At 44.9% G+C, this 25,236-nt stretch overlaps 1 protein-coding gene across 3 annotated transcripts in view; it reads right to left on the bottom strand.

Moving 5' to 3' along the window:
* The window catches only part of ESRP1 (epithelial splicing regulatory protein 1), a 384,375-nt gene that overhangs the window by 225,770 nt on the left and 133,369 nt on the right, over window positions 1-25,236 (bottom strand). For all 3 annotated transcript variants that reach the window (XM_086966011.1, XM_086966012.1, XM_086966013.1), the window contains exon 7: window positions 18,029-18,139. In XM_086966011.1, coding sequence (XP_086822137.1) covers window positions 18,029-18,139 — 111 coding nt within the window. The remainder of the gene's footprint in view (window positions 1-18,028; window positions 18,140-25,236) is intronic.

The following is a 25,236-nucleotide window of genomic DNA, read 5'->3' as shown; positions in this document are numbered from 1 at the left end:
CGTGTGCTAGTTCTCGTTCATTTGCTAATGCAATTTGCACTGCTTTCACAGTCCTTTCTGTGTGACTGAATGTTTTTTCTACTTGTGTGTACAAGTGAGATTTAATTGAAATTGGTACCTTTTCTCCCTCATTAGAGGTTAGGTACGTGAATCCGCATCTTCCTGGGATGACTCGGATTACAAGATCGCGTGTGTTGTCACGTGTATCTAATTTTGTTTTTGCTAACATGTCTGTTTGCAGTGATCTCAAAATTTCTGTATGTTTTTGAGTCCAATTGATTTGTTTAAAATCAGGTTTAATTAGTTCATAGAGAGGTTTAACCCTCTCTGCGTAATTTAGAATGTAAGTTCTTCCAAAATTCAGAAAACCTAGTATGGATTGTAAATTCTTCAGCGTTTTTGGAGCTTGGAGTACAGCGCACTTCTCCAAGAAGTTGTCCGCTAGGCTTTTTCCTTCACTTGATAATTCGTACCCTAAGAATAGTACTGTCAGATGGGCAATTCGAGACTTTTTAAAGTTGAATTTGTAACCCTCTGCTGCGAACCCAAGTATAATGGTGTTCACTCTTTTCAAGTGAGTATCCAAGTCGTCGTCTGTGAGATAGATATCATCTACGTAAGACAATGCCTCATCATCATACATTTGTAGTAACTCTGTTACTCTAGCTGAGAATAGTCCTGGGCTGTTCTTGAACCCCTGTGGGAGTCGACAGAATTTTTTCTGCGACCCAAATGCTGAGAAAGCGGTCAAGTATCTGCTTTCTGGTGCAATGTTTTGACAAAAGAAACCATTAGATATGTCTAATGTCGTTTTATATTTTTTCCTAACTATGTTATTCATTAGGGCTGCACTATGCGAGTTTTGTACTGCAAAGGTTTTGCAACATGTATTAAGGTGTCTGTAGTCCAAAACTAGATGATATGAATTGTCTGGCTTGGAGACAGGAAACAAAGGATTGTTCATTTGAGAGGTGCATGTTTCAATCACCCCCTGGTATTCAAGTTGATCTAAGATCTCCCTGACTTGTTTTTTAGCTTCTTGCTTAATGGGATACTGCCGTTGAGCAGTTGGTTCACTTTTTAACTGGATTTTGTGGGGAGGAGAGTCCTCATCCCATCCTACATGATTTTTATATAATGCTGGTGCCTGGGCTACTGCCCATTTCCTTGCATAAGTATATTTTTTGTGAATCGGAATGTGATTCGAGAAGGCAGGCATAATCATTTCTTCGCCACGAGGGCACTCCCTGACAAACTCTGGGGGCCAATCTTTTTCAGCTAACAGAATATCGTAGCATTTTGAGAGTTTATCCCAAAATAGACCCTTTATTTTCCTAGTCTTATCACCCTCTATACGCAATGTTATTTCGTATATTTTATGGGGCTCTCTAAGTCTGGTGTCGGCAGTTTCAACCTGAATGTATTCATTCGTGTCCACTGTCTCCAGAGGACTCATCAAGATCTTGCGGGCTATACTGATTTCTGCTGCACTGTCCAACATTGTCAATGCCCACTCCCCGTTTTTCAACTGTGTCCTCAGTATTCTCGGCATGGTTGATTACTCTAATACTGGCTACCTTCTTTTTTGGAAATTGAGATTTTTTTACTCTGAGCAGGTTCCTTGTCTTTGTACTTGGTGTGCTCTCCTGGGTCTGACCGTCCTCTTCTTTCCGATTTCTGCGAAAAAGATCGAGAGGGACGTGTATCAATACTTTGATATCTATCAGGTTTTTTCAGATTATCCCTATTTCTAAGGTTATATCTTTTCTCAGAGGGCTCCCTTTGGGGAGACTGGTGTTCTCGAGTCGGAGTTCTTTCCCTCCGTCGAGGAGACCTTCCTCTGCACTGGAAAACTTTTTCCTTGGGAGTGGATTGTTTATTTCCATCCCAGCTCTTTTTAGGAGTGTTTAAATTATTTTTAATAAATAATTTTTCAGGATTTTCGAGCAGTTGGGGCTTTACTGGTTTTCCACCCAAGCTGTCTCTACCTAATTCTTCATAGCATTTTTCTATGATTCTGGCAAGCTCAACTGGCTGATCTGTTATATCTGTTTCCTTCAACTTCTGGCGGATCGCCACAGATGCTGCTTCTCCCTTTATGTTGGCTAATAATATAGCCGAGACCTGCTTGAAGTCTTTCAGTAATTTCATACCAAGATTTAAAGCGGGCTCTGGACCGTATTCATTTTGAATCTGTTTTAGCACTTCTGGTATTACCGCCATAGACAGAACACCATGTGTTTTTGTGTAAATGGAAGCAAAGACTGTACCCCAAGTGTCACAGTCCTCCACGTGTGGTGCGATTCCCATAGGAAGGCAGATGGTCAAGATTCTGTGTTTCTCAATAGGGGTAGTATCAGGAAATACTGCCTCTATTTGAGTGATTTTCTGTGCTAACCAGAAAGGAATTTGTTCCCGTTTTACGGGTGTTTTACCAAGACATGACTGTATGTTCTGTGGTGTAATTTTATTAGTGTTCCCCTGATGAGGGGTCAGCTGTGGTACATTAACAGCTGGTTGGACTGTTGCAGTCCGCATTACATATTGGACTAATTGCCTATGTGTTTTTATAAGTGTTTTTAGCTGTACTAACAGCTCTTCTCTAGACATTTTTGCAATGTCCGGATGTGGTGTGTAGCTGGCTAGAACCGGCCACGTTGCTCCTGGTCTACCTAGTGGACCGAGCCTGGTTATGTGATCATTATGTTTTAGGGCGCCATTAAACCAGAGCAGGTGCTCTTGGAATTTTAGTGGGATTTCAGTCTCCTCGAAAGGAGCGTACTCTTCCGGAGGTTTCTCTATTTTGTAATAGTGAAACTCTTTTGTTCTAGCGTTTGCCGCTGGAAAGTTTATCCATGAATAGAATACCTCTGTCTGCCGATATTCGTGTGCCTCTATCACGAAAATTACTGTACCACCTTGTGGTGTCAGTCCGTTTTCTATAAGTTTTAAAGTTATAGATTTTCTTAAGTGGACCGGGATGTCGATAGCATCCGGGTCTGTCTGTAGGAGACTCGAGTCTTCCTCTATTAATAGGGTTGCCAGCCTAGCTGCTTCCCTTTCTTCTTCATTGTCTGACATTTTATAAATGCAGGCTTTGCAGAGTTGGTCTCCAAGGAGACAAAGATTAGGTGCACAATATTTTGGAACACTGTATCCTTCAACGTTGAATAAACCAGAGCTTTACATAGGAATCTCTTCCTACTGAGTTCGGGCGGATTTTAACCTTTCACCCACTCCAGACGTCTATTGGAGTATTTACGGGAGAAAGGGGTCTGTGTGAAATATGCACGACTGAGTTACTCTAACGTCTTGCGTTAGTTTATCGCCTTACCAAACGTTGGGCGCCATGTAGCGTAGTTCCTATTTTCACAATAGGCCCTGCGCATTGGAATAACAAACAGTAGTATCGACGTAGAAGTGCGGATCTTCCAGGCCTCCACTGACTATGCTAAACTTAATTGGGTTTGTTACCAACTAGCTCAGAGGTCACTGGAAACTTTCTTTACTGAATAGGAAGTGATCAGCTTCCCTGGCACAGCCAAGAAGGGATTCAGTTTTCCAACAACCGTGCAACATGACAACTTTGCTCCTCAGATCAAGAGTCAATCTCTAGGGTCGTGTGAAACAATAGACAGTTATTTTACTCAGGCAGGTTGGTGCAGATTACTTTCACAATATGTAGAGAATAGAGAGACGGGCGTTGTCAATAAAAGGTTAACATTTATTGAACAGTCTTTCTTCTCATACAAGAGAAATGAATTGCCACAATTGCAAGACTTGTTATTATAAAAAGTACGTACAGTAAGATAAGTATTGCGAAATAATACTGTAAAAGCATTGATATGGTTTCTTAGCCATACAATGGTTTAAAAGGAATAAAACATATATACATTCATATATACATTCGGCTAAAATACTCAACTGGTGCTTCTAACTACGCCTACCCCAGTGTACCTGACCTAAGCCTAATACTTGGGAGGGGAGTAAGTAAGTAGCTTTAAGTTAAGTTGGTTTTGCCAAGGTTTGCTTCAAGAATTCTCTCTCAAGGGTTTAGTCAACACCATACCTCTGGAATAGAATGATGGAGGTCTGGTATCTCCCTCAGGGCTCGATATCCCAGTCACCCGCAAGGGTAGACTAGAAACGCCGGAGCTGGATTTCTCGGCAGGAGAAAGGCAGCGTCTCTTCTTCAGCGCGTCGAGGAGGAGGAGGGGCAGCGTCCGCGGGCAGCTTGCATCTGCTGGGCTCTTGCAGGGGACGGCTGTTCAGCTCCTAAGTTCACCACACCATCGTTCGCTAGTTAGCAGCGATAGCAGTAGCGATAGCAGCTATGGTATCATCAGCATAACAGCAGCTTCAGGCGACGGGCAACAGAACATTGCTTAATGCAACGTTGGTAGTATTTATACCTGAAAGGTGCCTTGGTTGACGTAAGTTTGCTGGACATAAGACGTCAATAAAGATGTCACTAGGAAGTGATAGTCTATCAGTGCTCATTAGAGTTCTATTACTAATCAAAACACAGCAAGCGGAGATTTCCAGGTTTGCTGAGTTTTTATCTTGTTGAAGAACTCAGAGTGTTAATCTAGGAATCTCAGATAGTAACTTCTGCTCTGTCATTGCACTAATTGGTTGCAAAGGAAGTGGCAGAGAAAGCTATTCTGGAATGTGGCTCTGTTCGTGTGAGGCCAGAGATGAGTTTCTGAATATTGCACTTGAACGGTTATGCCAATATAGGGAATAAATGGATTTATAGCCGAATAGGGGCATAAGGTCACAGTATCGATCAGGATCCTAGATTAGAACGCCACAAGTCGATTTACTGATGCTGGTGTAAATGTGTGTATAACTGAAGCATAACAGGCAGAGAAGAATTATGTTGAACGGTAGTCTCAAACGGAAAAATGTGTGACTTTACAGGCATTACACGTGTCCAGGCTTTACATGTATGTTTGTTCTAGACCCTGTAGGTGAAGGTCACTCAGTATGGCATGGTTAAAATGAAGAAGCTCTGTACATGTTTTGTCAGGGGAGGGAAATTGTTGCAAGTCTCCAGTTGCCTGTTTATGACTTGGCATTTATGGGATGTCTGCAAACTAAATAGCGGAAATATATGATAAGTAGCTCTGCTTGGTTTTTGAATAGTCATTGACTTAGATAAACCATGGAATCATTCGGATCAAGAGATGCCAGGGTGCAACGTTATGGAAAGAGATTTGGCTGCATAAAAAGGATGGACACAAGACGTTATGTTTAAGCCACATTGTGCATCCTTTGAAGGATGCTGGGGAAGACTGATAACTACTGTGACACCAACACCTTCCTTGCTATCATTCACCTCAATTGCCTATAATTGACATGTGAAGCCAGCAATGACAACTAATGCATTTGAGAAGTGAAGAAGTGGGAATAAGAGACATAGCAGATATGTTTTCAGAAAATATTTGACTGGTATGAAAGTGATTTCCAGATGAAAGGGATAGTCACTGATCGATGGTGGTAGGGAGCAAAGAAATCGTTATACAAGGATTGACCCAGTTTGAAAAGTTCTTCAGAAACTACTCGACTTCTAGGGCCCTTATTTGAGATTTATATTGTACAACTGGCAAAACTAAGCTATTACCAGTGTGGCACTATAGATTGAGGTGTTGCAAGGTGCTTCAAATGGATACGATGATGCAGCAGTAAGAACAGTGGGAGTAGCTGTGTGGGGAATTTCCTAAGACCTTAAGATGAGTGCAATACAAAGATGCACATTGTAAATGTATATCCAACTAGTACATGACTCACATGAAACTAAAATGTATGATTCCCACTACTGACTGCAAACGTCTTTGGGGGAGAGGGACTGGCAGGGCCGGACTGAGAACCATAACCGGCCCGGTCAAAGTGCTAGGCCGCCCCCCCCCCCCACCGGAGGGGGGTGGGGGGGAGGGTTGGGGGTGCGACCCCCAGGCAGGTTGGGGGTGGTGCCCACATATCCACAGAAGATACCAATCACTTTCACCTTCCACCAGTCATTAATTTACCCCCGATTCAGAAAAGGGGGTGGTGATGAACAGAGTGTCTGAATTAAGCAGACCACTCTTACCCAGTCCAAAGATCAGGGCTTGATCCATCACCGTTTTTTAGCTCACTGCACCATCCCAGCTCAGAACCTGGCTATATGCAAATTAGTCTGCCCCTGGCCCAGTGCATCATGGGAACAGGGCAGACCAAACTACCAAGCCAATTCTTATACTGGGAAGGAAACAAGCTACCGGGGACCGGTTTCTGGCATTTCAGCCGTCTTCGGCCCGGCTTGCTTGAATCCTGATGGTGCAATGAGCAAGGGACTCACATCCGAGTATACCCTTCCACGCTTATGGTGGACAAAAACGATTCAGAAAAGGGGGTGGTGATGAACAGTGTCTGAATTAAGCAGACCACTCTTACCCAGTCCAAAGTTTAGTCTGCCCTTTTCCCATGATGCACTGGGCCAGGGACAGACTGATTTGCATTTAGCCAGGTTCTGAGCTGGGATGGTGCAGTGAGATAAATAACGGTGATGGATCAAGCCCTGATCTTTGGACTGGGTAAGAGTGGTCTGCTTAATTCAGACACTGTTCATCACCACCCCCTTTTCTGAATCGTTTTTGGCCACTATAGGTGTGGCAGGGTACACTCAGACATGAGTCCCTTTCTCACTGCACCATCAGGATTCAAGCAAGCCGGGCCGAAGACGGCTGAAATGCCAGAAACCGGTCCCCGGTAGCTTGTCTTCTTTCTGGTGAAGAATTGGCTTGGTAGTTTAGTCTGCCCTGTTCCCATGATGCACTGGGCCAGGGGCAGACTGATTTGCATATAGCCAGGTTCTGAGCTGAGATGGTGCAGTGAGATAAATAACGGTGATGGATCAAGCCCTGATCTTTGGGCTGGGTAAGAGTGGTCTGCTTAATTCAGACACTCTGTTCATCACCACCCCCTTTTCTGAATCATTAATTTACCCCCAGCATCAACACCATATGTCCTCATTCTTGCAGGTATCCCTGAACTTAGAAGGGACCAATTCGAATCCCACCAAGAATTAAAGAACAAATGTGTCCACAGGCTAGTAAATCAGACATTTTAGGTACAAACACGTGGAAGAAATTTTAACTACACGCAGGGTGGGATGGATAGGCAGACGACACAAGGATATACACAGACTGTATTGTAATTAATTTTAGACATCTGTGGATGACTCAAATAATTTTATCCAGAGAAGATGGGAGAAAAATTAGTGGTACTCAAGTACTCCCATTAGGTTACTTCTACCCCTTAATCTGCCATGCCGTGACATCAGGCACGTGGAGTGGGGATGGAGAAATTACCTTACAAACCACGAGCTGCTTAAACCTGACCAGCACTGGCAAAAGCAACTTACTTTTAACATTCCTACTGTAAATAGGTTTAGCTGTTTAGACGGAGTTGATTGACTAGAGGAAAACCCATCCAACTTTAAGGGACAAATATGCCCACTACAAACTGTTACGCTGACCGAGGCCAGCACTGCAGGTCCTTGTACTGCGCCTGGGGAGGGTCTAATTTGCGGTAGCATGTGCGGCTACCCTGCTTACACCCACAATGGTGGAAACTCTGCCCTGAGCGATAACCGTAAAACTCGATTGTCCACAGGGTCTAATCGCAAGGATGATAGTGGGAAGAAAGAAGCCATACTGCAACCATGCCCTCTAGTGTCTCTAAAACCGAACTACCCCGATTGCTCAAAAACAAAGGTTTTATCATGGAACATTGCGGGTCTGAGTAACAAGATAGATGACCCCAACTGGGATACTTTTATCAACCAATTTGAGATCTACATGTTTCAGGAAACATGGGACAGAGGGAAGATTCTCAAGCTGGGTTTCGCCACCTTTAGCATTCCTGCAACATCTGGGGGCAAAGGGAGATCGTCTGGAGGCCTCAGCACATGGGTGGGAGTTCACCCAGTATGTGCGGCCGAGCAGATTGACACAGGATCTAAATATATATTATGTGTCTCACTGCAGTTCCCACCAAAGATTTCTGTAGTCCTTCTAAATGTTTATTCAAAAGTCTGGCATCCGGGATGGCCATGCTGAGCTAGTGCTCTCCGGTATCCTGTAGCACATCCGACATACTAACACCCTCAAAGCGGCCAAAAATCAACCATAGGGCATCGGAGGGGTGCATCTGCTGATCCAGCTCTTTCCAGACGTGCAAAGACCCGTATAACATCCTAAAAACAGCAAAAAACGGCACGTCGCTGAGAAAACCAAGATGGCGACCGGGACGAGTGCCTGAAGACGCCGGCAGCCCAGCGGACCAGAACCGGCACGATCCGAGTGATCGAGGAATCCCCGAAGCCCGATACCATACCTACGCTGCTCGGGGGCAGTGTGTGTGGGTGAGCCGGACACGTGACGGCACAGCCGCGAGCCGTACTCTCTACAGCCGGTGAGTGGTCTGCACCTGCAGCGGGGGGGAGCGCCGAGTGTGTGCAGCATCGATACATAGAATCCACACCCCAGAAAGGTGTGGTGAATAGCGCAGCACAATAGACTGCCATCTGGGTGCTCTCCCCACAGCGCGGCTCTACAAGGCCCCCCTGCCCTCCTCCATCACCGTGGAGCTACATGGGAGACGCTATCCAGGCCACCCCAGCTGGGCCTGCTGCTACAGAGCGGGCCACGTTGCCATAACTGGGCGGTGGCCTGGCCCGACTTGCTGCACATAAGCGTGATCGCGCTGGAACAGTTGTGTCCCCATACCTGCGTGCCCGCCGAGACGGCTGACTTCGGCCTGGGGGAAGTAACCTCCCACGCACACGCCTGGAACCCCATCGCCCACATCACTGCTACCACTCACCATCACGTGAATCCAGTCAAAGGCCCTTTTCAGCTGAAGAGGCACTATAATTCATCAGCAGGGGTGTGTGGAATACAGATATCACCAGCCCCCCCAAGGCCCAGCCCCCAGGCAAACACAGCGCCCCCCTGCACCCCCCCTGCAGTGGAGTAACGCGGCATGGGCAGAAGAGAACTGCGACAAGGCCAACTCTCCTTCGAGAAATTGGTGACAGCACACAAAGAACCCCCTCCTGACATGGTGACGGGCGGGTAGCCCCCTAGAGCACCCACGGAAGACCTGGGACAAATTGGCCATTTACTGCAGGAAATGCGCACAGGCTTCAAGGCACTAGACGTCTGCTTTGACTCCCTTGATAAACATATAGCGTACCTAGGAGCTAAACTACAAATCCACGATCGGCGCTTAGACGTAGTGGAATCTCGAACATCCGACCTTGAGGACGGCATGGCTCAGTCCCTGAAGAGAATCGACAGAATGGAGCAGATACTAAAGGAGGTGGCCATCAAAAATGAGGATTTTGAAGCCAGAAGCCGCAGAAATAACATCCGCCTAGTGGGCGTTCCTGAAACCACAGCGGCTGGACGTATGGACAACCTAGTGGAATCCATCCTGATAGATCTTTTTGGCAAAGAAGCATTCACCCCGACCTTCATGGTGGAACGAGCCCACAGGTCCTTAGGCCCGAGGCCCAACCCAGGCCTCCCTCCACGTCCCATTATAGCAAGGCTCCTAAACTTCAGCGATAGAGACACTGCACTCCTCATGGCCAGAGAAAAAGGAGATCTTAATTGGCAGGGATCCAAACTGTCCGTATACCCAGACTTCACCACAATGGTGCAAGATGCCAGGAGGAAATTTCAGGGAGTTAAAGCGGCCCTCAAAAACTTGGGATTGAAATATGGCATGTTATACCCTGCCAGGCTACGGGTGGAAGTGAACGGGCGCTCCCGTATCTTTGAGACGCCAGCGGAGGCACAAGACTTCTGCCACAAGACTTCTGCCGACCTGTTCTCTTCATCTAGACAGGGCTGAAACCATATCCTTTTTGAGTGTGCTGCCGCTGATTTTATGATCTGAAAAACAATGGGTGATTACATTGACATTATCCGACAAAAGTTACAGTGTTACTGGTTAGCGAAGGAACCCCTGTTTTGGTGTACGCCTCTAACTGTGATTGTTGCAGTATTTTGTGCCCTGTGATGTTTAACTTACATGCACGTCAAACGGATTGGACATCATGGGTTATCGTTGGCAATAGGTTATTGCCTTTCCGAATGGGCGGGAAGGCTGGGTGGGGGGATGGGAAATGTGATATTTCAATTGTGTTATGATCAGATTAAGCTCAATCGTGGTTGCAATGGCAGGATGCGGGAAATGGCAGTTCACTGTTTTACAAATTAACGCCCAGCTATGGCACACATAGGGCATATTACAGGCCCCTCTCTTGTCACCTTGATGACGTGGAATGTCAGGGGCCTGAATGATACACGAAAACATCGACAGATCCTGCAATGCCTGAACCGGCATAAAGTTGACATAGCCTTGCTGCATGAAACGTCTCCCCTACAGATCGCTCCGGATTCGCATCATCCTGGGGCCCCAACTGCTATTTTAGTAACTATAGTAACTACGCTAGAGGCACAGCTATCCCGATTCATAAACGTCTCCCCTTTAAATGCCACTCAGTATTGCATGATGATGCCGGTAGGTTTGTTGTGGTGGTGGGCACACTGTTCTATTATAAGATTACACTGGGTTGTATATACGGCCCGAATAATGATTCCCCAGACATTTTCCATGACCTTTATGCAAAGCTATTGCGCCTAGACTCCACTCCTCTATTACTGGGTGGGGACTTCAATGTTACATTTGACCCCGCTTGGATACGACATCGACAGCCCCTAACCCAAAACCCAGAGCGCGAAAAACCCTGCATTCTTTATGCGACCACTTTGCATTGACTGACGTAGGGAGGACACGTGACCCAGTACGCACCACACACACACTATACAGGGGCAAGCAATACCTGGCCCCGCCTTGATTACTGGTTGGCCTCTCCGGAGTTAACAGGTTGGTTTCGAAACATATGCACCCTCCCCAGATCCTATTCAGACCATTCCCCAGTACTGCTGGGTCTGCTTGTCCCTCGTCCGGAAGGGTACGAACGGCAATGGAGATTCCCGACACAGGCATTAGACGACAAAAGCTTTAGACAAGAAGTGTCAGAAGCCATTGAGGAATACTTTGATTTAAATACTGGTTCGGTTGATTCCGAGGCGGTATTGTGGGAAGGCTTTAAGGCCTACCTACGAGGTGTCTGCATTTCCAAGAGCGCTGGAACCCTTAAAGATTTGCGATCTACACTCTCCCGCCTGGAGACAGAACTGAGCATGCTAGATGCCTCCCATAAGGCGACTACTGCCCCAGACTATGACATAAGACGAACGGCTTTACTCCTGCAACATAAGGAAACAGCAGAGAAGGAAATATTGTATATGGGCAAATACAGCAGTGCAAGAGTATTTGGAGAGGTTGACCGCCCCGGCAGGACATTAGCCCAGTTGATTAGACCTCAGTACGCGAAATCATGTGTCACAGAGCTGCATTCTACAGCAGGCCATACCATTACAGACCCTTTGCTAATACAGAATGAGTTCCTTGCCTATTTTAAGATGTTATATACCACTAAACTGGGTCCTGATCACTCCGCACAGGAAGAATATTTATCAGAAATTGCATTAGTCTATCTGGAAAGATTCATGCAAGATTTTTAACAGAACCCATTACCGCGGATAGCATTTCCGATGCTATCACTGCTCTAAACACCTCCACGGCCCCAGGACTAGATGGTTACACGCCTGAATTTTATAAGGCATATAAAGAATTACTGACCCCACACCTTTTGAATGTTTATGCGGAAGCCCTAGAGACACAACAACTCCCTCCCACTCTTCGAGAAGCGGTAATAATCTTATTGCCGAAACCCGGTAAAGACCCCTTCCACTGCAGCTCCTACCGACCTCTGTCCCTTTTAAACCTGGACTACAAAATCCTCGCAAAGGCCCTAGCGTGTTGGCTATCCATATTAATGGAATCAATAGTATCCCCAGCCCAATTGGGATTCATCCCACATCGTTCCACAGCATTTAACCTTAGAACCTTATTCAATGTACTCCACCGACTAGACTCTGAAACTCCTGCAGCAGCAATCCTATTAGAGACTGAAAAGGCATTCGACTCTTTGGAATGGCCCTTCTTCCTCTCAATAATGAGACGCATGGGAATGCCTCAGGGCTTCATAGACACCGCTGCCTTACTTTACACTTACCCCACGGCCAGACTGAGACTGAATGGGACACTATCAACCCCCTTTACTTTAGCACGTGTTACACGGCAGAGATGTCCCCTCTCCCCTTTCTATTATTCATCCTAGCGATGGACCTACTCATAAGGAACTTCCAGGAGCGGCACCTACACAGGGGATTAGTGTTTAGAACTGGTCCATTACTAGTCTCACTATATGCAGACGATACCATCCTATACGTACACGATCCCCAAGTGAATCTAGACCCTCTATTGAGAGAGATCATCCGATTTGGCAACTTCTCGGGCCTGAAAATTAACTGGCACAAGTCAGTCATCTTCCCGCTGACGGAGGGGACGGGTCGCTGGTCCCCGGAATTCCCACTAGATTGGTGCACTGGCTCAGTGAAGTACCTATGGATACACATCCATCGGGACACTGAGCAGGTGGTACGACGTAACTATGGAGTAGCAATATCCCAGCTAGAAACCCGGATTGACTCATGGCTCAAACTCCCACTCTCCATGACAGGCCGCATTGCCCTGATAAAAATGATAATTCTCCCCAAATTTTTATATTTATTTCAGAACATACCAATTCCTCTCACCAGGTGTAAGCTGTAGTTATCTGGCGGGCACACTGAGTATTTAAGTGAACCTTTCTTTGATTGGTTCCTGGACCGCTCCGGCTTTACCGTTGGACTCACGCCACGACACTGCTTACATGAGACGCGCTATCAGCTTGCGGTAAGGTTCCGTTTATTGGATTTCTTTATTCTTTACGCTTTAGGGCATTTCGCTCTGGCCCCCCCCTCCTTCCTCACTTTATTCTTCTCTTTTGCCTCTAGCCTACAGGACTGTATAAGGATTCAGGCCCTTATTTACATTTTCGAATAAGACAGTTGTCTGTATCAAGGAGCCTGTTCGGGGTACGTGCTCCTCCCGGTAAGTGGCGGCTTTTGTTTATTTCTATCTCGTAGCCCAGTCCGATCTCGGTAGGGGCAGCTTCTAAACTGTTTACTCGGTCCCCTCTAGATCGTGAGGTGTCTCTACCTGGAGATATGGTTAGGAGGTTTGAGTCTGATCAGACTTATCGCGAGTTGACTCATCATTTTGAATATACCCTGACTTACTTCCCTTTTATTTCGGTAGGTCCCACCTTGAGGGGGTCTTGTTGCCACCACGTTTAAGACCTGAATTACCTCCCGAGTGGAGGCAGATACGTAGTATAACTTCGGTATCTAAAGAGAGAGGGGGGTACGCCATTGTTTGTATTTATTTTTGTGGGTGCTGAGGTTGTGGCGAACGTGACGGCTCCTGCGAAACTTCAAGCCATTTTATCCTTATAACGCTAATCCTTGTTATCTATGAGGAAAGGAGGATTGTAATGTTAGACTACTTAGATAGGGACCGTGTTGAATTAACCACTCTTTTGTTTCTTAGAGTCCTTTGTATTCCTTTGTGAAGCACCCTGCTTTGCTTGTGTACCATCTACGCAATTCCCTGTCTAAAGATAGGGGTATGTGCTCCTCTTTTACAGTCTTCTCCATAGAAGCACAGTGCATGGGTTGAATGAGTTCTACATCTAGCTATATATTCTGCATCTGACTATATGGTGATGGACTGTCATTTACTTCTCACGCATTTCGTGATGTGGCCTGAATTTAATTGGCCTTGTGGTTATGCACGGATGCCCGGCAGTACCTCTTCTCCTTTCTGGTTTTCCCATCTTTTCTTTCTTCCTCACTCCCCGATTCACGGTCTATACATTTTTTTCTTCCTAACTATTATCTTTTTAGGTTATCTACCTTCTTCTATTTTGGGTGCCTTATTCCAGCAACATTTATTATATTTATTAGGTATATTTATGGTCTGTCTCATTGTCCCTGCAGATATTGTCTAATGACCGAATACTGTGATGTGAAGCTGCAGCCCTGAGTTTAGCTTTCTACGTATAATCTATACAATTGACTGTATCTACTGATTCATATCTTGAACTTATGGATATACTTCTGATGTTCTGAGAAGTTACAGAAGAGCCTACATGTATTTATTTGCGCCCTGACGAAGGATTGGTGGATATCGGTCCTGTTCTGAAACGCGCGTCGGCGCCTTTGTTTTGTTTTGCCTTTGTAGGTCTGTTTCCAATGGTGTATATTTTTGTAAATTGTTTGTGTTCCCTGTAGATATTGTTGATTGGTATGACTGATGATGGTTTGGATGGGTGTGATTGGTGATTGCTATGAAGTTGTGAGAGGGCATGCGTCACATATGTTTTGAAATGTAAATAGATTTTGTATATTTTTTTTATTTTTTTTTAGTGTATCTTATATAGCGCACGGCTACCCCAACGAGGTGTCCCGGCGCTTGCATTGGGAACCCGTCCTGGCTTTTCCCTGTGAGATAACCCGCACTGGGCATCCCCAAGGTGAAAGCCAGGCATCCCGCCGCGGGGGGCCGTAAGGGGGATTAAGCAAGCTATTGCCCAGAGTTGCAGAGTGTGAACCCGTGATTCGAGTAGGCACCGAAGTGAGAATTATCGAGTCCGTGGACACTTGGGCTCAGACCCTGCCACGTCGGGAATTCAACCCTGGTCCCGGGTCTGACCTCAGCTTCCGGGTATGCCTCCTCTAACCATTGAGCCACACTTCTCCACTATATATAATGATGTTCTTATTGCTGTTGGATCTAAAAATGAAAATTTCAGAAAATAATAAATAGATATAGGTTTTTCAAATAAATACTCTCTATGTGGGACTATAATGATGTTTTTCAAAGATTAGATTGTTTGCCTTTTTATAGATTTAGTCCTAGGGGGTCTCCTGGTCATTGATTACAGTGTTTTCCCTGCCTCCTCCCCTTAGAACTTATTTTCAGGGACCCTCGTGTGTTTTTGTCTGGAGGGTGGCAGCCTCTATTTAATATTCGTTGACCTTCGGTCCGCCTTTGATTTGGTATCTAGGGAAAAATTGTGGGCAGTTCTATACGAGATGGGGGTTTCAGTACACTTAATTCTTCTGATCAAGCGGCTGCACAAGGAGAATTTTCCGCAAATCAGGTTTGGCAGGAATGGAAAGCGAACTGCACCCATCCCGATTAAGCGCGGTGTTCGCCAGGGCTGCATGCTCGGCCCCACTCTCTTTAGTCTTTATATCAATGGCTTGATAGATTTTTTTACTAGCAGAAAAAGATCTGATGCCCCCAAATTAGCCTCCCGCATCATTCCGGCAATGATGTTTGCCGATGATACTTTACTAGTATCCAAATCACCTATGGGGATTCAGAGGGTACTCAGTAAATTTGAAGTATTCTGTAGCCAAAGAGGACTTGAAATTAATCTACAGAAAACCAAATGTATGGCATTTAATAGCCCCAAAAGTACAAGAGCTAACCCTTCATTAAATGGTAAACCCCTCAAAAGAGTTCTCTTTCGATTATCTCGGCATTACAAGCACAGAAACAATGGATTGGGGGCCTCAAACTAAAAAAATAATCGTTTAAACTAGCGCAATCATCGGGTGGCATTATGAAGGTCTTTTGTAAGTCTAGTCAGAAATCACTGAGTCCCGCCATTGAAATCTAGAAGGCTCAAGCCCAGGGAGGGGTGTCATATGGTGCAGAACTCTGGGGCCATACAAGCCATGAGAACCTAACTCAGGTAGAGAATAATTTTCTCCGGCTCTAAACTAAATTAAACCGGCTACTGCTAAAAAGGCTATCTCCAGTTCAGGCATGGGGTTCTGCCCCTTTGCTGTTTCACTCATAAGTGGGGGGACATGCAAACTTTAAACTGCCCGGCATGTGATTACCCTGAAGAGACAGTACTTCATGTGCTTTTTAGCTGTCTTGGCTATCTCAATGCTAGAAAACGATGGCTGGTCCAGATTTGTAGGAATCTTGGAACTAGACGTTGCTCTGAGGCTTTCAGGATACTGAAATACGATTCTAGTATCCTGATTGTTTACTCAGTGGCAGGCTTTCTATTTTCCATGTGGTGCACCCGCAGGATATTTATAAAAGCACCCTGAAAAGAGCTAAAAGGTTTCCTGGTGGAATTGCAATAACGTCACTTTATCAATTAATATTCGGGGAAATACCTACCGAAGCTATCCCCGTTAGTTTTAAAATTAGGTCTTGTTTTTACTAGAATAAAGTGAGCTTGCTTGCTGTCCCTTAGTTATGCTATAGAGAAATGGCTATTTACTAGTTTACCACCATAACCAATTTAAACACCTTTTGCAGAAGCAGCCTGTAGCATAGGGGGGGCCCAGTGCCAGGTCCTTCCATTGTTAAATGGTAAGAACGTAGGTCATCCTTTTTAGAAATCTTTTTAGGCAAATGTTTTATGTAAATTATTTATTCATTTGTTCATTTGCACTATGCACTTTCCGAGTGTGGAGTATTATACCCTGCCATGAATTACCTCCTGCGATTTCTGTTCTTTTTATCTTTCCACTGTAAAATAATCTGTTGTGTAGTCTTTCCAAATGATGTGTAGAACCTATTTATCATTATATGTGTATCAATTATGCCCATCATTGTCTTTACTATCTTTTTTTCTTTTTAAACTAAATGTAACTGACTTTTGTTGCAATTTTAAACGTATATGCTTGCACTGTGAATGTACTTTTGAGGTCATGTTGACCGAAATAAAGTTCTATGAAATTAAATTAAATGAAACATTCACTGTAGAAAACAGACCCTTGCATTCAGTTGTGGAGGAATGGATGATGGCTGAAGAGACCCTGCATAGTGCCGGGATACCCCCGTTGAGGGTAGCTGTGTGCTTGTAAAATTCTAAATAAATAAAATAAATAAATGTTCACTACTCTGAGATATTTGGTTCTTCATTGCCCTAAATCAGAAATACTATGCCTCTCAAACCACTGCTCCATTCTTGATAACCCCAAATTTTGGTGTAGTGTAGTGATCACTTTCAGTCTTGCAATCAGCAGAAACTGTTGTCGAATCTTTATCCATTGTTATTTAAAATTTTACTTATCTAACATTCATGTGCTCCATATTGGGGTTCAGTGTGGCCCTGTGTTGACCTTATATACAGCTCGCGGACACCCTTACAGTTGCGTCACGCTGTATTAAAATGTGAAATGAATAAAGATATCCATAGAAAGTTTAAAGCGATTCTGCAGGGGTTAGCGCTCACCAAAATTAATAATCACATTTTCTTTATTTATACAATTGTGTAAGTTCAATAGTGGATTTGACACCAAGTATCATGTGCAATTTAAGGAACTGATTTGCTTTATTGTTGTTGCGTCTGGTCTCCATTTAACCTTTGGATTGCATTAGTTTTAATTATTTTCCAAATATACTTTGATGGTTTGCTTTCGTTTTCAACACATTTAGTTGCACCTTCATTTTAATGTTTGATCATATATCCATTTGAAATGGTCTTGCTAAGTTTTGCAAACTATTGTTAACCTTTAACATGTTTTTGACTCTGGATCCGGTATGTTCAATGAGCCTTTGCAAGTCATCCACATTGTTTCACTTAAGGTCGACTATTTTAACAATTGGTTGTTCGGAATTTTAAATACATTTTATTATTCTTCACAGGGTTTAGTCTTCCGTAGTCTATTATTTTATAATTCCTTTTGTTTTAGGTGGTCTTAAGGGACAATCCTTTTGTTGAAGATTTGAAATATGTGAATGTTTAATCGCTTTCACTAGGAGCATTATATATGTGAGAAGAAATATGACAATCAAATGGATACAACATTTTTGCATAGTTGTGGTAAAGTTCAAGGTAAAGCCATTTTAGTCAACCCAGAATGGGAAAATATCAACGTTTCATTTGTGAAATTAAGAACAAAAGCTTCAGTTCACTAACTTTGCAATGTTCAGGCCTTTAAAGAACCTAGCGATGTCCTGGTCAGATGACTGCCATGGCAATCCCCGCGCCCGGATTACTGTGTTATCCTCCACAATCTCCATCTTGCTGCTGTGGGGCAAAAACAAAAGACATACGTGTTAAAACATTGTTTAGTTGTTCATTCATGCTGGCTTAAAGCATTCTTTGCATTCTAGAGATAAGTGCTATTGGGAAATATAGAGATTTACTTGAAATTTACTTCATTTGAAGAACGACTATTTTGTAGGACCTTACATTGGAGTAACTGCCTCTTATTCATGTATCGATTCAGGCTTTGGAGATCGACCCCAGCTATTACAGACCATGTCTCCAGACTTTCTAATGGTGATCTGTAGTAGATGAGGTCATTAAGAAAAAGAAATACAGAGTCAGAAGGCTGCTTGTCTGTTGTGTACCAAGTTGTTGCATTCTGTCAATACATGCACTTCACAATTTACCCCTGAAGTGATTTTGGTAACAAAGTGAAGATTAGATATTGCCAAGTATTTTGCTGAATTGATGGAAGTGGCCGCAAGTTTCTTTTAAACAGTGGTGATTAGGGAGGTGGGAGTGTAATGCACTAAGCATTGATGCTTGTAGTAGAGATATATTTATAATTTCTGATACTAAAAAGACTTTATGGCATGAGCATAACCATACAGAGTGAAAAACAGCACAAGAAAGCCTATAAAATGTGGTAAACCCCAACATCAAGTACCACAACAGATGATTTTCTATAACATATAGAGATGTCGGTAAATCATTCCCGATTGCTTAGGAGTCTCAACCCTTCATTAGAAGAAAATAATGTTCTGTAATGTCCAATTTTTTAAAAATCCTGCTTGGATATTATCCGCTTTAGTCGAGTCCTTGACTCAGTGGAAGGATTTACATTTTCAAATGTGGTCAGTGGTAACTAGAAAAATATAAATATGTATTTCGATTAGTAGGTTTCCTGAAAATGTTAATGTGCAATCCAGTCACATACTTGACAATGTTTGCATCCAAATATGTATTTCATTGTTTATCATCCGAGTTTTAAATAGGATTCCATAAGGGGTTACATTAATGAGACTTTGCAGATCAGCAGAAAAATTCAAACCCTGATATTTTTAACTATACCAACCTAAAAGCAACAAAGACATACTACCACAGGTAATTGCATTTTAAAGCTTGATGTTTAATATTTAATCTACCGGGGGCATGGCCAAGCCAACCAAGATGGTGGATGTTCACAGCTAAACTCCTGGTCGCCCATTTTATCATTCATCATCCTTTGTGCTTGTACACTATAACCCCCTATTCTTGAAGCTACTGCTCATCTTTCCGGGGCCATAGACTCATCAGCTGCCTTTTGGAGCCGGGTTTTGCTCCCCCTTGGCCAGCCAAGGAGACTGAGCTGATGCTTTGACTAAGGAAAGATGGCACAAGTGTGCCTCCTCAGTGGAGATTTTTTTGTCCTGCTCTGGGCCCAATGACGAGCTGACCTGCTGGGTGTGCCAAGTTGAGGTTGAGGGGCCTGTGTGGGTCCTGGATAGACGGTGGACTGATGGCAGTAGCCGTGCTCGGCCTTAGAGGTGGGTCAAAGGTCTCCAGGTGGACAGCCTGGACCCTTCTTGCACGACTCCCAGGCCCGATTAGCCCATCTGAGGGAGTGTTCATGATGGAGGTTTGTTGCCAAGGCCTGGGAGCCCAGGCGTGGTAAAGCATCACTAGCGTACCCCTTCCACTCACTGGCTGCCTCCTCTTGCTACTTGCTAGGCCCTGCCCAGGATCTCCATGGTTTGCTTGAGCAGGTGCCTGGATTAGGCCGAGCAAGCTTGGACCTGGGGCACTGGGGTGGGGTGCAGCAGAGGATTGCTGCGGGTCCTGTGTTCCCACCTGCAGATTGCCCCCCTCCCCAGTCTGTGTGGAGGAATTCTGTTGCCAGCCGCTGTGCAGCTGGACAAAGCCACACTCCGTGTCTCATCACTGCCTCCCCATGTCATCGCACCTTTGCCTGGCTTATCCTCCTGGAGGTGTGAGGGGGGGTCAGGTTCTGAACTCGTCCCCCATACTGGGGAGACTTGCTGAAAGGAGACCCAACTACTGATGGTGCCCGTGGCTGCCTGCAGAGCAAGAAGTTCAGGCCGAGACTGAAACCAAGGAGGGCCCAGCTCCCGAGATCTAACCTGATCACTCACCAAAGCTGAATTTGTGATGCCTGGATCTCACCTCCCTCCTGGGATTTGAGCCAACTGAGTTTGTCCCGGGGTTGAGCCCTTCCGAGAGCTCAATGATCCTTGGCTTATCTCTGGGGCCATGGGGCGTGACGGACCCCCCTTCGCAGGTGCAAACTAATATGAACAGATTTATGGCCCCCATGTCGGCCTGCAGGGAGCCGGTGGGGTAGCCAAGCTGCCCATCCCCCAGAGATAGGAGACACTGGCGAGATTCTTCTGGCTAACTAGGACTCCAAAACAACACTGGAATCAAAGATCAGAGAGGTGCTGATTGATGTTGCTCTGCTGTAGCAGGACCTGAGGAACACAATGACCAGGCCAGGGTCTCAGGGATGAAGGGCAGTATCTCAGAAGTCAAAGACGTGTGAGAGCGAAGTGCTGAGGGCTCTAGGTTGGCAGGGTCTTCCAAGAATCTGACAGATCGGGTAGAAGTTGTGGAGAATAGCGCCTGTAGAAGCAATCTCCTCTTTGTTGGTTTCCGAGAAGGGATGGGGGCTTTACAAAGGAGATATTCCACAGAAACCTCCACCCTGTGCGCCACTGCATCCTAGAATTGCAAAGCTGTTATGGCTTGACTAAGGAGATATTCTTTGAACAACAGGTTCACACTTGGATGACCACAGACCAATTACCCGGGTGTTTCATAATTGAAAAAGGCGCACATGTCACTTGCAAAGAAACCTCCGCTGGGTGTGCCACTCTATAGTTTAACAGCTTTGCAATTATAGGACAGAGACATAATTCTAAGAGGTATGTGTAGCTAAACTCACCTGTCGTTCCAAGCCAGTCATTGTTTTCCCAGACTTCGCATGAGCAGTCCACCAACAACAGATATCATACGCAGGGCCACTAGAATTGTGTGACTGTAGCGCTTTTCACATAATTATAGATTTGCCGCATAATTTATCATCTGCTGCATAACCTGCAGATTTTAATTTGAAAAATTGTTTCTAGCTCAAACGGTTTAAAAGTTTACTAATAATGCAGCACATGTGTTGCCAAGGAGTAGAATGCCCATTGCAAAGGTTCACTGGTCATCTTTCGGTTATTTAGTGTTGTATTTGGGTGTTAAACTGGGACTAATGAAGAGGCACCAATACCTAGAGAGTGTAGAAATTACAAAATAATGAAGTAATACTATCACAAAATGTGCTGCATTACGCCAAACTATTTGTCTTTTCTTGCTGCATAATTTACTTAACACTGCCACATAATTTGGCCCTCCCCTGCTGCATAACATCAGTCACCGAAAGCAGCAACATGGCAGTCCCGGATAGGGATTCATGGGCAGCTGAAACATGTGTACCCTTGAGTCTGCGGTTTCTGAATTCCTTACACATCACACGAGCCCAGGCCATTCACCCTGTACGCCAACCCTGATCCTCCCCTCTTTGCTATCTCAAGTGGCTCAGCCCAATCAAGTGGGCTAATAATATCATTTAAATCCCCTCTCAATACCGTACTATGACTCTTGGTGACACTCCCAGTTGCAACCCTCTAAGAGCATGGAGGGTCAATCCAGCGAGAGAAGGGGGATTATATGCACTCAGGAAATTATAGTGAGTGCCTTCCACGGATCGCTCAATTGCCACATATCTTCCAAGTGGGTCAACAGAGGTTCGGGCGCCACAAGTGGGAGGGACCTGTGGAGAAGAATCACCAATCCCCTGCAGTTAGCATGTACCCTGCATGATACACCCTGTCCTAACTGTAGCGATCTAGGAAGGGGCACTTGGAATGCATGAGGTTGGTTTTTTGGAGTAGTAATACGACCAACGTAAGGTGTCTCACAAACTGGTGGACAGCCCCTCATTTAAACCACTAACAATCCATTGAAATTCCATGTCATACCAGTAGGAATGCATAGGTGCAGGGGATCCGGAGTAGCGATATACTCACGGAAAAGCACTGCAATGCCTTGTCAGGGATAGTAAGCGCTATATGAATACAATTACAGGGGGGGTGGATCTGTGGAGGATAATCATGATGGTTGTGTAAGTGCCCAACAACCGACACAGGCAACACCAGGTCGGTCTCAGGAAGTGTAAATTTAAGTTGTGACATGTTCGAGGGGCAGCTATCAAGGTTGAAGTGGACGGCATGTGCTAACCATATCGTCCCCCACCTAACGGTGGATGGAGGGAGGCGAGTCACTTTGACATCTGAGATTTACTCTGCAGATCCCGATACCCATTGAGATCAAAAATCTTGAACAGCCTCTTTCACTGGGAGATAGAAGATGCCCTCAAGGACATGACGTCTAGTGAGACACTAGGCCCTAATGGCTACTTGGTCGAGTATTACCAGAAATTCCAACCAGTCTTACTCTGGCCCCTCCTGGAGGTGTATCATGAGGTGAAAGATAAGGGGGTATTGCACCAGACTGAAATTGGCGAACATTGTGGTGCTACATAAACCAGGACAATTGCCAGACAAATGTGCCTCTTCTTGTCCAATCTCAATCATGAATACGGAGATTAAACTCAGTCAAGGCCCTTGCAAATAGGGTTTTTCCGGTGCAAAAGGTGCCTAGTTTACCCAGAACGCAGCCGATTTGTTCCACATCGCCAAACATGTCATTGCATACATAGAGTTTAGCTGGCCCTTGCATGCTTCCAGCCCTTGAGGTGCTTAGGACACTGCTGCTTACGGACTTTGAGAAAGCATTTGACTCTCTAGACTGGATGTTCCTTGAGGCGCTGCTGAAACTAGGGTTTGGTACCAGGTTCAGGTCATATTTTGAGTCTTAAATGCACAACCACATGTCCAGGTAAATGGGGTCCTCTCTCCACTATTCCTGATCAGTAGGGGCACCAGGGAAGAGTGGCCCCACTCACCTCTTATTCGATCTTGCCAGTTAATCCCTGGCAGTGTGGGTCTGTTGAGATGCACAGGCGTGGAATTTACATAGGGGGTGGCAATGGAGTACAGTATTGCCTTCTATGCAAATTATATTCTTTTGGTTCTTTCCCATCCATTTATCACGGAACCTCACCTGACCCACCTGCTAGAGGCCCTTGGGGAGGCATCAAGTCTCTGGAACAACTGGTCCAAATTGCAACTGATTCCCTTGAGAGAAGATCGGGATGATAAAACCTGGCAACCACTCCTATTAATAAGATGCCTCAGCTTTTAATACTTAGTAATTCATATTGTACTTGAGCACTGGCTTGAATCTGAGAACGTAAATACTCAAAACCCGCATTGATCTGGCCTGGTGGGCCAAACTACCACGTAACACTCTTGCCAGAGTGGCCCGGTTTCAGATGATGATCTTCCCACGACTAATTTACGTGGAGCAGTCCTTCCTGTTGCTTATTCAACAGGGTTGGTTCCAAGAGCGGATGGCCAGGGTCCATGCGTTTCTGTGCTGATATCGACCTCCTCAAATGGCCTTCAGCAAATGCATGCTGTCCATATTCGATGGTGGAATGGCCATGGCAGATGTGCCTCTTTATTACTGGGCGGCACAAACCCTATTAACAACTGGCTGAATAGAAGGTGGGATGACCCAGCGATCTGGAAAAGTTAGCCTTAATGGGCAGAGATATCATCCTGGGGCTCCTTTATGATGCCACTATACCCCAAGCTCTGCCAGAGGTCACCAGAGTGGTTCTAATTGCATAGAGTTCAGCGCTGTGGTGGCTTGATTGGGATTGTAGGGTGACATGTCTCTAAAAAGGGCTGATGGCTGCTACACTCCACCTCATCTGGATCCCGAGGGTCGAGACCTCTTGGATGGGGCCCAGATGAAGTCCCTCAAAATTTACAGAATTCGATTTACACAAATCCCAGTTCTACCACTAACTTGCATACCATCAGGAGTCTCTTGTCAAAACATGTATATTTCAGCTCGCTCAAAGCAAAGATTTGGGTAAGAGGGGGGACATTCCAGATTTGCAAAACATTGGTTATAAATTCCCCTGATTTGATGAGGAGACTGAGAGCATGCTGGGAGGGGTGGTTGTGTCCCTTGAACGACAGACTGGTGTGCTGCTTGTAAGCCCCCACTTACTCTGGTCATTTCAGCATGACTACAACTCATCCAGCTATCTCAGTCACACCTATTTCATGCTCAGCAGACAGACGGGCAAACTATCTCCCTGAACCCAAATGCTTTCATTGCCCCGACGTCAATGGGGATTTTTTCCATGTGGTATGGGACTGTCCAGTTGTAACAAGGTATTGGCAAACAACTTTTACCACACATTCTGAGTTCCTGGGGTGACAGACAGACCGACCCCCCCGATCAGGATTTTTACTTGAAGGCATCTTCAAGAATGTGGGGGTGACCATGAGACCGCACTTTGGTGGGGTAGGAACAACGGTCACCAAAAAAGTCACTACCAAGCACTGGAACTCTACGGGCCCCCCCTCAGTATCCTAATGACATGCTGGCATGGACTACTGCGCGAAGCACAATGTACCAATCTATGTGGCATGGGGATTTTCTCAGAAACATGGAAAAATATGAGGGGGAAAGGTGGGTGTACTATGGCCTGTTTTAGGTTGTCTTTCTTCCTATATGATGTGTGGAATATACAAGCACAATGTATTTTGCTGTGACAGTAGTGTGTATAATTTTATCCTGGTTTTCAAAAAATTGTAAAAATACAAAATGTAGATCAGATTTTCCATGCTTAATTGCATCATCACATCTAGGTTTGCAGTCATACGAGCTGCACCACAATATAGGGTACACATCAAAAGTTAATTGAAGACAAGACCTTATCTTAACATGACAGCAGTCCATGCAATAAAGTCAACTTCACCTTTACTTTGCCTGCACTTATGCAGTTAAACATTCACTTTGCCCAATGCACCAGGAACATTACTTCTAAGGTAACTACATGTTTTTATCCAGGATGTTTTTGTGTATTGTAATGTAGTTCTAATTTAGGGTTACGATTACGGTAAATGAAAAATAGTGTAATGAAAACATTTAACTAACATCAAAGGTAAGTG

Source organism: Lissotriton vulgaris, chromosome 4_1, assembly GCF_964263255.1.
Source record: "Lissotriton vulgaris chromosome 4_1, aLisVul1.2, whole genome shotgun sequence".
NCBI classification, from domain to species: domain Eukaryota; kingdom Metazoa; phylum Chordata; class Amphibia; order Caudata; family Salamandridae; genus Lissotriton; species Lissotriton vulgaris.
Note: the sequence above shows the minus strand (reverse complement) of the source record. Positions and strands in the feature narration are given on the sequence as shown.